The 14,165-nt window shown below is 41.3% G+C and overlaps 1 protein-coding gene across 1 annotated transcript in view; it reads left to right on the forward strand.

Annotated features, from left to right (window-relative positions):
* Positions 1-255: 255 nt before the first annotated feature.
* MAPK1 (mitogen-activated protein kinase 1) overlaps positions 256-14,165 on the forward strand; it is a gene marked incomplete at its 5' end in the record, with an annotated part of 18,198 nt that continues 4,288 nt past the window's right edge. The window contains 7 exons of the mRNA XM_009870097.1: positions 256-443; positions 2,099-2,288; positions 8,344-8,460; positions 10,178-10,292; positions 10,884-11,015; positions 13,111-13,220; positions 13,906-14,033. Of these exons, the coding sequence (XP_009868399.1) occupies positions 256-443; positions 2,099-2,288; positions 8,344-8,460; positions 10,178-10,292; positions 10,884-11,015; positions 13,111-13,220; positions 13,906-14,022 (969 nt within the window). The remainder of the gene's footprint in view (positions 444-2,098; positions 2,289-8,343; positions 8,461-10,177; positions 10,293-10,883; positions 11,016-13,110; positions 13,221-13,905; positions 14,034-14,165) is intronic.

Here is a 14,165-nt window from a genome sequence, read left to right on the forward strand (position 1 = left end):
CTTTGTTCAGGTACCTGAGAGTCTACAGGCTCTGTTGAGAAAGCTAATGACTTGTAGATAACTAAATAGGCTGGTGATAGAACAACTATTTTGTCTGTCCGTCAAACTGAAAGATACATGCTGCTGTTGCTTCTCTCCATTTGATAAAAATAAATGTAAAACAAATGCTCTGCCCTCTGTTCAGTTGAATTTGCATTCTTGCTTTCTGAATTGAATGTATTTGACATTCTTTGTAACTAACATTATTAATTCTCTTCTAGTTCTGCCTATGATAACGTCAACAAAGTTCGAGTTGCTATAAAGAAAATCAGTCCCTTTGAGCATCAGACATACTGCCAGAGAACTCTGAGAGAGATTAAGATCCTACTGCGCTTCAGGCATGAGAATATTATTGGAATAAATGATATTATCAGAGCTCCGACTATTGAACAAATGAAAGATGTGTATCCTTTCACAGTTTTAAGTTATTCTGTGTAGTTTGCGATAATTTTCTTTTTCTCCATTTCTTCCTTTTCATCTCCTTTCTTACCAACTTCTAATAAAAAGTTGGCTTCTATTATTGTACATTGAAGGGGAGGTTTGTAGTGTTTGATATGTAGGTGAACACCAGTTTTATTTGTTCTTTTTCAAGAAAAGAAAAGATGTTAATTTCTGTCTTCCAAGGCAAAGAACTTGACATTGTAGAGATGATGTAGCGTAGTCACTTAGTCTTGAAACTGTACTTGCTCTTCATAGAGCTGTTGTTAAGACTGATTGCTCTGAGGAGAAAATAAAATGGTCAGACTCTGCTATAATGTTTAAAAAAATTTGAAAGACTAGAATGGGTACGTCTTGGAGGGGGGGAATGGAAATAAAGCAGAACACAACTCCCAGTTCTGCAGTGCTTCCTGCGTGTGTTCAAAGTCTGAAACTGCAGATGGGCAAGTAAACGAGCTGGATTCACAAACGCAAATCTCTCCTTTTTATTACACTAATTTTCTTTCATGGGAAGCTTGACTTTCTGTAGATTGACTTCCTGTGGATATAAATGCATGATGTAGTCTCAGGTGGGAGACCCTGGCTGAGATACAAGGCCTAGTTTAGAGTCAACCAGCTTAATTTCCCCGAGTCCCTGTGCTTTGGTACCTCTTGGTTTGGCAGGTTTTTGCAGATGCCTGCCAAATAAAAGGCATAATTGCTTGCAGGCAGAAACTGAACTGAATCTAGGTCAAATGTTTTCACTTTATGAATTATCAATACGTTATCTGAGTTCAATCGGTCTCATGTGGGGTTGTGAGGTTGCATTTTTGTGGCCATTTTGACTAATTTAAGTGCCTGCTGCTGTGAGAAGATGTCCTCGTTGTGTGATCCAGTCTGAATAGCCAGGCAAGAGGGTGGGAATGCCCAGCTGCAATGGCAATAGTAGTGTGTTTGCCCAAAATACTGTTTCAGTGAGAGGTGATCGTGGAGGTACGGCCCAAGGGTTTTGCAGCCAAACTGAATTAAGAGAGGAGAAAATTTTACTTGCCTCCTTCTTGCCAAAACAGAAAAATCCCTTTTCTTTGCGTTCATTCCAATCTTGGGGAAAAAAGTATCATCTGACTTACAATATTAGGCTTTAATTTTGGTAAGCGAAGGACTGTTGTGTTCAATGTAGCATAATAAATATACAGTAGGAGCACAGCTGAGTTTTTGAAGTGGAGAGGTTACAGAGAAAACTTATCAGAACTAATCAGATCTTGTGCCTTTGTGGAAGAAAGTATCTCAGAAGCTTATTACTCAATAAAATAAAAATCAGTTTTTATTTCTTGGCAAGCAGGATAGGAATCTAATCATATGAAGATTCCAATAAACATCTAATATTAAAAAAAAAAAAAGGATTTATGTTGTTTATTTGAGAGGACCACCTGCTGGTGCCTCAATTCTGTAAAGGACTGCAAAATGTAACAGGATTGTTTTGATTCAAAACTTGGTTTTCAAGAAGCAACTGCATAGTTTCGTAACTGTCATGAAACGAGCAAATAAGAAAAATTATTATACGAGTTTCATTGGTTATTATATGTTTGTATTTAAGATGACACCACGTTTCTTTGGCTGCCTTACATCTGATGCCTTACAGATACATTGTGCAAGATCTTATGGAGACAGATCTTTACAAGCTCCTAAAGACCCAACACCTCAGCAACGACCACATTTGTTATTTCCTTTACCAGATTCTGAGAGGGTTAAAATATATCCATTCAGCCAATGTGCTTCATCGTGACCTCAAACCTTCGAATTTGCTGCTTAACACCACTTGTGATCTCAAGGTTAGTTGATGTTTCTTAGAAATTTTGTTCCCATGGTCTTCATAAACTATTTGTTAAAACCATGAGCGTGGTTTTGTTACTGGGGATTAATGTGATCTTTGTGCTGGAAAGATTGCCAAAACATTTTTGATAAAATAATTGTTAATATTTGAGTGACTAAAAACTCACTGTTAAAGCTATTTTAATGGGTTCATCACTGTTTCCATCTGGAGGCTTACCTGGAGACAGCCTCTTTGAATCACAGTTGTTGAATGGTTTGGGTTGGAAAGGGCCTTAAAGAGCATCTTGTTCCACGCCCCCGCCATGGGCAGGCCCAGCTCCTGCCAGACCTGTGGCTCAAAGCCCTGTCTGACCTGGCCTTGAGCACTTCTGGGGACGGGGCTTCCACCGCTGCTCTGGGCAACCTGTGCCCGTGTCTCGCCATCCCTCACAGAAAGTTAATTTCTTCCTTGCATCTGATCTAAATCTGCTTTCTTCCAGCTTAAAGCCCTTACCCCTTGTCCTGTCCCTACACTCCCGTGTAAGCAATCCTTCCCCTTCTTTCCTGCTGCCCCCTTGAAGCCCTGGAAGGTCGCTGTAAGGTCTCCCTGGAGCCTTCTCTTCTCCAGGCTGAGCAGCCCCAACTCTCAGCCTGTTCTCCCAGGAGAGGTGCTCCAGCCCCTGACCGTTGTTGTGGGCTCCAGCAGGTCCATGTTCTTCCTGTGTTGGGGCCCCAGCGCTGAATGCTGTGCTCAGCGCCAGTAAAGGTGAAAGCCAGGTGAAAATGCCAGTCTGAAGCAGAAAGCAAACTCAGTACTGTGTATATTTCAAGTCTTGGTTTCTCTGTTTAAACTGTTCATTGTTCATTGTTGGAAAAGGACTAAAATGGCCTGTGAAATTCAGTGCTGATTAAATGCACAGCAATCGCTTGGAGAGAGAGTGTTCCTAATGTAGTTAATGCTACAGAGGGACGATCTTAGAGCTGTTACGATTCTTGGAAAATGTCAGCTCAGTGCTTAGTGGCATTCAGTCAAGCAAGCGAAGTGCGAAGAATTAGAATATAAATCGAGAATGAAACAGAAAACGTGGCGTTCTGTAACTTTCTTTTCGTTGTGAGTCTTCGGTTCTGTGTGGTCATAGTTACGACACTTCTCCCTTCTTCTGTTCTTTTAAGATGAGGGGACCAGGACTTCAAAGTACTTCTCTCCATGTCAGGAAGAACTATTTAGCCCAGGTCTCCTCTGCTGGAAGATACTGCCTGAGGAAAAGAAAGAACAGCAGAATGTGGTAGAACTGTTGGGGGGATGTGAATAGAGAGCAGTGGTTTGCTGTCTTGACCTATGAAGAAGACCAACCGCGTTAGAGAGAGCAGTTGACGTGCTCAGAGGGAAAGGACATAGCAGTTAACTCGCAGCGTTGTTAAGCTATGGAATTTGGTACCGTAGAGCAATTTAGGTGTTACACGTAATGTGACTTAAACCACCAAGCAAGTTAGTAGATGGAGAAGGTTTTGAATGCTACCTCTGGCAGAGAGTCCCATGGTGGTGAGCCCATGGAAGATGAGAGAGACTAGTGGTACAGAAGTATTGATGTTCCCTTTTACACTTTACCTTGTGAATTTGCTCCTCACTGATGTAGCAAGATTATGGAGCATTCCAATTCAGAAGAAAAAAAAAAGACAAAACAAAAATAGCCTCTTCAAAACATAAACCAGTTGCTGGCCACCCAGGTTTGTCACAATTCCAGGAAAAGGCCTTGCTGTGGATGTGCTGGTCCTTTCTAAATGCTGGCTTACATGATCAGTTTGCTTCACATTCCCTCTGCTGCTTGTCAGCTTTTCCTAACTCAGGGTACTGCTCCCTGGTCACCTCTGACTCGGCTGTGGGGTTTCAGCAGCTGTTATTACATCAGATCCCTTCCAGGCATTAACCCCTTCATTAAAGAAATGGAGTAAAATCTGTGATGACTGGGCAGTCAAAGCAGGAAAGAACATTTTGTGTGTAGCTATGTGCGGTTGAAGGCAGTAAAATAATAAAAGGCAATATTTTAACACAAGTAAGATAGCAGTGAAAAAGATGGCAAATAATACAATATGACCTTGGTGAGTACCGTTACAGTTTCTTCGTAGGATTTTAAAAGCCGCTTGCCACTGCAATATGTGCTTCCTAGCGCAGAATACGGCAGTCTGTCTGACAGCACCTGCTTTTTCATAACCTAAAGGGAGCTCCGGCGTTGTATTAATACCACATCTGAAGTTCAAACAACACCGTTGGAGTGGAAACTAGTACATGTTAGGCTTTGTCTGATGAACGCTGAGCTTGTGCTCACTTGTTTCTTTTGGCGCTGTTCTGCAAGCCTGTGTGTCAGCGGTGGACATGTGTGTGCTTACAAAGTTGATAATTGTACATAAACTCAAAACACAGCATGCTGAGAAAATTAACAACTTAAAATCACACTTTGGGGAGAAGAAAAGTAGAAAGTTTGTTCATCTTCAGAGGTAATGCTGTTAGCTCCTTTAATGGCGTTACGAGAGAGAGCTGTTGAGCTCTTCTGGAGCTCAGAGTCCAACAGGTTGTACCAAGAGCTCCTTCCTCCTTCTCTCTTCAACATGATCTTGACCTCTGGATCATGGGTTCCATTTCCAGGAGAGAAATGTATGAGTCTCTGTTGATACAACTGGTGTGTGAAGCCTATAGCGGCTCAGGGCAGAAGTGCGACCCTAAAGCCGTTTATATTTCCTGAGGCTGTGCTGCGCACTTACATGAGGCCTTAAATACGACTTACCACATAGTGAATGAAAGTCTGTGAAAGGACAGTATTTGGCTTAACTACGTCTCTTCAATACTTTCAGTGAAGGATCAGGTTTGCGAGTCCATGAAAACCACCAGCTTGGAACCTCTCTCCAGAGAGAGTCCTGGGTAGCAAAGATACCTGCCTTCTCTTCTGCAGCCTGGCATCTTTCCCGTGAATGAGACAAATTTATCCTGACACGCTACAGGCTGGAATATACTCGAAAATAGTATCTAACATTTTTAGAAGTGTTTTTACATGCTTTCATGATTATCTACATCCAACAACCTGACTTGTTTTGCAGTTCTGTAAATAATTCAAGTTACATAAAAACTCTCATGACCATATAGTTTTCCTAGGCCAGTGGCATTAATATCTCAGAAAATGAGGTCAAAGTTATTTTCAACAGATTCTCAGCAAGTATGTTACACTGGTTTCAACGCACCACTTTACTGTCACTGAGAATCTACTCCTTGGACTTGGTTAAAACATTAACACGTTATAGCAATATTATTTATAAGTTGTGTTTTTCTATCTACATAGTGAATACATCCGAGTATTAAACACTCAAGAGTTGTTAGATACCTCAATAGGCTTGAAAGAAAGCCAAAAAGAGAGGGTTTTACTGAGAAGACAGCAAGTTGTCTCAGAATTTTACCAATTAGGTCACTTTCAGCTACTGTCTTATTGTTAACTAACCTTGGTACAAAGAGGTACACACACAGAGACTAGTCAGTGATACAACTCCAGAGATTTCAGTCCGTTAGTAGCACTGCTGAGTGTTACTCCATTTGCTAATAACTGGTCATTATGTACATGATCTTCATAAATCTTTCTGTCTCTTTGATAGCCTCATCCAATTCTAAGCCATCTCTTTATTAAAAATAAAAAGAAAAGAGAAGCATGCCTGAATCTGATGACAGGAACATTGTTTTCAAAAGGTGGAAGCTAAATACATAAACGGGATGCTGGCATTTTGTGTAGTTATTTAGTGGGGAGGTTGTTCCTTCTCTCTTGGTAGGATCTGTCCTGTCTCTCCGAGGCACTGACTGGCATACCCGGGTCTTTCATTATGCAGTTTTTAATTCTCTGCTGTGAATTAGTCCAAATGCCAAGGAAATTTTGCCTGTCGTTACATTGCTCTTTTGTTTTACTTCTGATTGAGAAGTCCATCTTCTGGTGCTTTGACTCCCCGTTATCTGAACAGGCCTAGTGGACTTGCGCAGTTTTCTTTTTCTCCCCCGTAATGGGGCAGCTGCTTGGTGAGACGTGTTCAGTGCCACAGGGCAAGAGCTGCCCTGCCCCCGGGTACAGCCAGGCTCCGCTTCACCCCTGGCCCCCAGGGCCTGAGGCCGTGCTGCCGCCCTCCCCAGCCTCGCTGTTACTCTCCCCGGAGCCAGTGCTCCTGGGCCAAACACCTCCAGCAGCCAAAGCCTCTTCTCGCAGCTTCAGCCTCGGTGCCTTTCTCGCTAACGGTGTGTCTGCTTTCAGCTGAACCTGTTTCTGCTCTAGTCAGCAGGGGCTTGTTGTCATTTCAATGAGCCCTCTGTCATTAATCTTCCTGTCCATCTCACGTGCATTTTTCTACTTGAGTTGAGAGATTCACAGACACCTTCTGTAATTGGGTTCTTTCTCCTCACTCTGGACTGGAGAGTGTCTTTCTTCTTTTGTCTTAATACTAAGAAACAACAGCACTTTGCTTTTGTGGGACACTAATTCTGCACAGGTCTCCTTGCTCGTAGTCCTATCTACATTTTCTCTGAGGTTAGGAGGAAGAGATTACAAGTTTTGTCTGCCTGCATAATTATTTTCTGAAGTCAGCAATGTTGTCTTCTACAGTTTTCTTCACTTTTGTCTTTCTGGGAGACTCTTGTGACTGTTTGTACCGATTCTGCTGATGTAAGCTGCTGATTGTACACAGGGCAGCTGCTCTCTTTCCATAGCCGGGGAAAACTTTGACAGACTTAAAAACGATTCTTTTTGGTTCGTTTTCTAAAAGTTTTGGGTTTTTTATAATATGTAGCTAAAGTCAAAGGAGTCATCCCATACAGCCTGACTTGTGAATTCCATCTTTGCCTTTTCTTCATTCTCTGTTTAACAGTCAGCTGCTGAATCTTGCCTTTCAGATGTAGCTCTGAGTCAGCTGAATCACTTCTTCCTTACCTGTTCTATTCATTGTTTCACAGGCCGTCCCTCCAGGAGAATAAAGCAGTAGGTTGCCAGGGTACAGTGAGGTTTCTGCGTTTTTTGGCAGGATTACTTCACATTTTCAGTAGAATCAGTGTACACAATTAACTATCAAAGTGTAACGATTATGAAACGTATGCATCAGAGGAACCTCCTCGTTGTTTGCCACTGCTACATTTGATGCCCTGTTTTTCTGAGAGGACGTGTTCTTTCACACAAAGACGCTTTGTGTGGAAATTAATCATTATCATAAACTTACATTGGTTGGTGGCAGCAGAAGCATATGAATATGTCTGCCGCTGCACACGCTTGCCATTTACCTTTTGGAAGGTGAGAAAGGGACAGCTGCTGTACTCTAGAACACTGTCTTTCCATTTTTTTGAGTTCTCTGGAGAGAGGACTCTAGCTCCAAAAGCTGTGGAGCCCCATTACCACAATATAGATAAAAATACTTTTTGCTGAACACACTAGTCTAAATCAGGAGTTTGTTTTCCATGTTTTCGTTTTTTTCTTTTCATGGTTAGATAGAACTATTTTCCTGATACAAGGTTGAAAAACCATTTTCTTGGGTCTCTTTTTAAGCTCATGCTTCCTTCAGCAGCCGTTACTCTCTCCAGTCTACCATTATCTCGTGATTTGGTAGGATGTTTCTCATGCAAAGATGCAGTTATGGTGGTGGCTTTTGTAAAAAAGGCTGTTGAACTTTGCTACAGATGTGTCGGTTGGTAATTTTGTTTTCTGGAAATTTTAATCTCTTTTCTGGTAAATCTCTAATAATAGGTCGGAGCCATATATCTCGCCACCCATCTGACAGAATGTTTTAAATAAACTCAGATTAGAACAAAAATTGCGCACCAAGAACATCGGTTTTTTCTCTAAACCATTTATTTGCCCTGACCTCTGCATGGCCTAATTGAATACTCTTGGTACTTTATCCAAAATGTTTTTCTTTGTGCAATAATTTGTTTCTAAAAATACAGGTTCCCATCGTTGTATTTGTGGCTGTTACCTCATGGTTTGGGGAAAGGTAAATCAAGAATGTTGTAGTACTGGAATCTATGTGTCTAACACACTTCTTTTAATATTTCTTTAAAACCAGATTTGTGATTTTGGACTGGCTCGTGTTGCAGATCCAGATCATGATCACACAGGATTCTTGACAGAGTACGTGGCCACACGTTGGTACAGGGCTCCTGAAATCATGCTGAATTCTAAGGTAAGAGCCAAAGCGCACTGTTGCCGGTTTTACACTTGTCGTTACCAGTCTTGCTTCCCTCTGCCTTGCTGTGTGTTCAGGACCAGAACACACGCATAGTCTTGACAATCTGGTGACGGATCTGCGGTACAGTCATGGGCATGCGATAAATTTATGGTTCCAGACACGATTACTGGATACTACAACTGAGTAATCACGTGCATGAGTTCCCACCTGTCCAGTTCCTCGCCAGCCAAGAGACTTCTTTCCATCAAGTGCTCTTTCCCAGAGCAGGACGGAAAAGCCAGTAGTGACAGCGTGCTACTGCTGCCTTCGTCAAGGCTTGCAAATGAAGTCTTAATGTAATCTTGACATGAATTTAGAATGTGGAATGGGGGTGAATCGGATTCTGAAGGCATGTGATCTTTGTTGTGTGTCTTAATTGCATTCCCATTAATCTTAATTGCATTCCCATAGTCAATGAAATCATCCCTCTGTATTTTTTTATACTTGGAATTATTCTTATGTTTTTCTGTGGCTGTTTTAAGGTGTGTCCAGTCCCTGTGTGGTGGAAGCAATGGGTATCCTTCATAAGTTTTGCATTAGTTTCAACAACCATAAGCTTGTTGGCAAAATACTGATGTGACATCCATGGCTGTGTTTTCTATTCCTCAGAGCCTTTGTTGTTTCTGTCGGATCACTGCTTCACTGGTTGCTCGGTTTGATTTATTGTGGCAATAGCATGTCGAAGGTGCTTTTAGAAAATAGTCATCTGACCAGCCAAGGAGGTTTTTTTACAGGTTCTTGTATTTTAAATTCACACTGACATCATAAACACAGGACAACTTAACCTTATTTCTGGATATCCATACCCATTTGTCAGCAGCTTTTACAAGAAAATACTCTGTATGTTTCTTACAACGTGGTCAGCTTAAGAGTTTCCCTGCCTACAACCTGATTCCTTTTAGAACTACGGTGCCTTGAAAGCAAATGGTCAAGCGATCACGTCCCAGGCAGCCGGCGCCGAGGCGGCAGTGGATTCCGCAGAGTTGGTGGCATTTGTGGGAAGCTCCCTGGGAACGGGCAGGGTGTAGCGGGCAGCAGCCTGCGGGAGAGTAAGGCAGGGGAGCTTTCGGGGCCAGGGGTTCCCGAGGTGACCTCAGCCTCTGGTGTCACTAGTGTGTTTCTGAGCCTTTTCGTATGGATGACAGAGGTTATCTGTACACGTGGAAATACGGCCACTTGGTCTGTTCTTATGTCCCAGCTACAGTGTTGGCCTTCTCATGTCATATTTACTACTTGTTTACCTGTTATGCTTTACAAACCAACAGCCTGCTCTGCTCTTTCACCTGTTTTCTGAAGACTTCCGGACTGACGAGGACAAAGGAGACCTCTTTTAACATGTTTAACATGCTGTTTAGAGCTATGGAATTAAGAAGAAAAACTCATTTTGAAAATCTGTTAGTTGAAATTTGCTATAACATGAGGGAATCTCAAAAATTTGCATTTGGAAATATGTCTAGCTAAACTACAGAGAATCCTTTTGGAAAAGCACATCTTGCATACTTCCGTTCTTGCTACTCCTTCAAAGTAGTGTTTTGATATACAATTCTTAATTATTGTTTCTGTACAGAAAAACCAAAGAGCATGAACAAGCATGACTCATCCAAATACTAAAGTAAAATGTTGCTATGCCAAAAAATTCTTTGACAAAAATGTATTTTCGCTTTTCTTGCAGGGTTACACCAAGTCTATTGACATCTGGTCAGTGGGCTGCATTCTGGCAGAGATGCTCTCCAACAGACCGATCTTTCCAGGAAAACACTACCTTGACCAACTTAACCATATCCTTGGTAAGCGTTGTGCCAAAGCAGGATTTCTCCATCAGCCGTGTCTCTCCCTTCTTTTCTGCCAGCTGGACGGGTCTTGGTCACTCCCCTCTTTCTTCTGTTGGTCGGTGTATAACGTGTGCCTCTGGGGGTTTTTCATCTCTTCCTTGTCGTTATTTCTGCAGTGACTTGTACAACAAAGCAGTGATTTGAGGAGCAGCTAGAGGACACTTACCAATTCATTTACTACATGAGCAGAAATGTTTTTAAAATAAATAGAAGCAGCTTAAATAAAATATTAGGTGCAGGTCAAATTTTTTTTAAAAAACTCTCTGTGGGTAACACCAATTAATTGAGTCTTTTGAACAGCTTACTGATTGTAAGAAAACTCAAATGCATTTGTTTATTCACCAGAGAAAGTAATTAACAAGAAAAAGTAATTTAAACCTCTTTAGTAAATGTGGGGTTTTTTTAAAAATGGGATATTTTGTACTCTTAAAACATTTAGCCTGAAATCTTCTTCCCAGTAATAGAGTTTTAGCAACTGTGATATAACAATTTTATTATGCTTTTCACAGAAAAGTGCAGTACTGTTTGTATTTTGGTTTTTTTCAGGTATACTTGGATCCCCTTCCCAAGAAGATTTGAATTGTATAATAAATTTAAAGGCCAGAAACTACTTGCTTTCCTTACCACACAAAAATAAGGTACCATGGAACAGGCTGTTTCCAAATGCTGACCCCAAAGGTATTTTATTCTCTGTTACATTCTATCAGAAAGTAATGGGATGGGATTTTTAAAACCACCCTAAGAATTTATCTACATTGCAAATATTCAGGTCCTTTAAAACGGGAGTATAAATCTTATAGATAATCAGAAACCAGCATAACGTCCTCACACGAGCTTATCTTTGTAAGCAACTTCTAGTAACTCTCAAGGTTGTGTGTTGTGGTGTTTGATCTTTAACTTACGTGTAAAATGTAAATCCGAACTCGTTACTGCCTTTGGAAGCCTGGTAGGTTACTCCAGCACTGAACACAAGCATCACGCAAAGCTTGAACTTTGCTTCTAAAATCAGATATGAGAGAGCTGCTTGTTGCTGAACTCCGTATGGTTTGTGCAGAGTGTGTGTCAGTTCTGGATCAAACAGCTAATATCAATCACAGGGTGGGTCCTGAGGCAGTATGAAAGGTTAAAATTTAATGGGTTAAAAAAATCTATATATGATAAGTGGAGCAAAAGTCATAAAAGCAAGGAATGTAATAATTGTTGCCTTTCTTAAGGCTTTAGTAAAGGGTAAACGTGATTTTGTTTTGCTGTACAGCTATTAACTTGCCTTTTAAATTCTACTTGATCAGTTTTAGGGTGGTTGTATTCTCAGTACAGTGCTCTTTTACCTGCTCTGACACAAGTCCTAAGTCACTTTTTTTTTAACTATTGAATATGATCAGGTACTGAACTACCAGGTAAAAGCTGATTTCTGCAGGTGGAACAGTGCAGAGCTGATCATCCTTATCACTGAGCGAAACAGCAGTGATTTGTTCTGCTTTGTAACAGTGCTCATCAGTGTGAGGTTTTGTTACCGGGGGCTTCTGACAGCTGCAATGGCAGCCATGCCGACAGGCTCAGCAGCCAGCGGAGCGTGCCGTTCGCGTGACATCTGCAACACCTTTCCATCTCCATCTTCACAGCAGCTTTGACAGCAGCGTTTCAAAGGGCTCTTTGTCAGCCATTTCACTCAAAAGATTTGTGCATGACGTGCTTTAGCGTGGAGTGGGCACGTGAGTTTGCCGTGTTGAGAAAACCGCATCAAAACATGTCATGTTAATTGCTGCGCAGGTTTGCAGCTTCTTTGAAGCTGCCACCGAGTGCAGTGGTAAGGGCTGTGTCTTCTGCAGCGCTTGCTGTGAGTCTCGTCCTGATGCAAAGCTACAGCTGCTTTGCTGCAGTAAGAAGCCTCTGAGTTCTGGGTCACAAATGGTGTGGTGAGGAGAAGAAATGGAATGGAATTTGGGATGCTGCAGATATCTTTAGGCTTCTTGCTACCATAATCTTTCTGATTTCTTGGAAGAGAAAAGTATTTTACAATCATAATAGTTGAACAGTTGCAGTAACTTTGGCAGGTAACGCTTGTCCAGGATTTCATCAGACCTCATTTTCTTACTGGATCTTCAAGTTCTCTATGGATCCTTTACAAGTTGTCTTCAACAGATTTTGCCTCAATCTCACGAATATGAATATTTTTGCATTTTAGCTGGAGAGTGTCTTCTGGGCTGTTAGTTATGCTAGAATAGCTCACTAATGATCTACAACTCCCAATGACTTTTGGATGACATTTTCACCAGTAAACAGCCGAGTTTTCTTCTCCGAATGAGAACATATTCTCAATTACTTACTCATTTCAAAAAAGCTCTAACTTGGTTTGGATTTTTGGCACAAAAATCCAAAGTATCTATTTGAGTGAAGAAGCGTGATCTGTTCAGTTTCTGCTGTAGTTAAAAGCAGATTGTACCCCAGGATTTTACACATTTCTTCCCTCCATACTCATTCTGATGCCGAAGAGCCTTTGGCAGGGTCTGTGCCTCTGTTAGAGCAGATTGTGCCAAAGGAAGCTGTAAGCAGGGGGTGCCGGTGAGATGGGCCGGTGGAGATGCTCTGCCTGAGTTCCAGGAAGCCGCCTGCTGCTGCTCTCGCTGCTGCTGCAGCTGGGGAATTCCAGAGGGAAACTGAAATTAGCGCCAGCCTTAGGGTAGCACCTATTTTCTGTGTACTGTCAGTGGTTATAACACTTCTGTACTTTCAAGTGTGTATTAAACTCTTGCTCACTTTTTTTTCCTCTTAGCACTTGATTTGTTGGATAAAATGTTGACCTTTAATCCTCACAAGCGGATTGAAGTGGAGCAAGCTTTAGCCCATCCGTATCTGGAGCAGTATTATGATCCAAGTGATGAGGTAAAGACACTGCTAAAATGTAAATGTTGATTAAGCGATGCAACAGGTTTCCTTCCGCATTAGTTTGAGGACGGTGTTTCTAGTGCTCTAACGGAGTTTACCTAAATGTTGTGCTTGTTGTAACACAACATTGTGGAGGCACAGTGCAGTAAATAGATACTAGGATGTACTCCTCTGAAAATGAAACTTCTCAGCTCGCTATGGTCTTCTTTCTTAATGTCTGAGATAAAGGAGAATAACCGAGTTTGCCATATGCAGATTATGCATTTACAACCCCTCAGTCTGAACTCACTGTAGTTTAGTGCACAATTCTGATGACATTTTAGGTTACTTTTGGTGAAAAAGTAGGGAGGAGGAAATAAGCTAGTTTCTTTTCTTAAGGGAAAGGTATGTTTGTTCTGAGAAATACAGATGTTCCAGATAATTTTTCTTTAGGTAGATGCTAAGTTACAAGTGATTGACCAGTATTTTACCTTGTGGTTAGATCTGTGGTTTGATTTAAAATTTTGTACACTAATATATAAAGCCAACAGAGGACTAGTAGATCGAGTTCTTTCTTGAAGACCGCACAGTATTAGATCTATTTGTGTAGCGCATTTTCACACTTTCCGCCCGCACAAAGACTATGTGAAATTCAACAGCACGTTAATATTATGAAAAAGTAATGTTTCTTTCTGTTATTAAGCCTGTAGCTGAAGCACCCTTCAAGTTTGATATGGAGTTGGATGACTTGCCGAAGGAAAAGCTGAAAGAACTGATTTTTGAGGAAACTGCTAGATTCCAGCCAGGATATCGATCTTAAATTGTGCATAGGTAAAGTCCCAGCAATATGAAACCACTTGGGCAGGGGGAAGAATGTTTGTTCACCACAAGTGGAATGTAGAACTTACCTTTTCTATTGATACAATAACTATCTGTTAAATTCAGGAGACCTTTATAAGCATT

This window comes from Apaloderma vittatum, unplaced genomic scaffold, assembly GCF_000703405.1.
Source record: "Apaloderma vittatum isolate BGI_N311 unplaced genomic scaffold, ASM70340v1 scaffold21975, whole genome shotgun sequence".
NCBI classification, from domain to species: Eukaryota; Metazoa; Chordata; class Aves; order Trogoniformes; family Trogonidae; genus Apaloderma; species Apaloderma vittatum.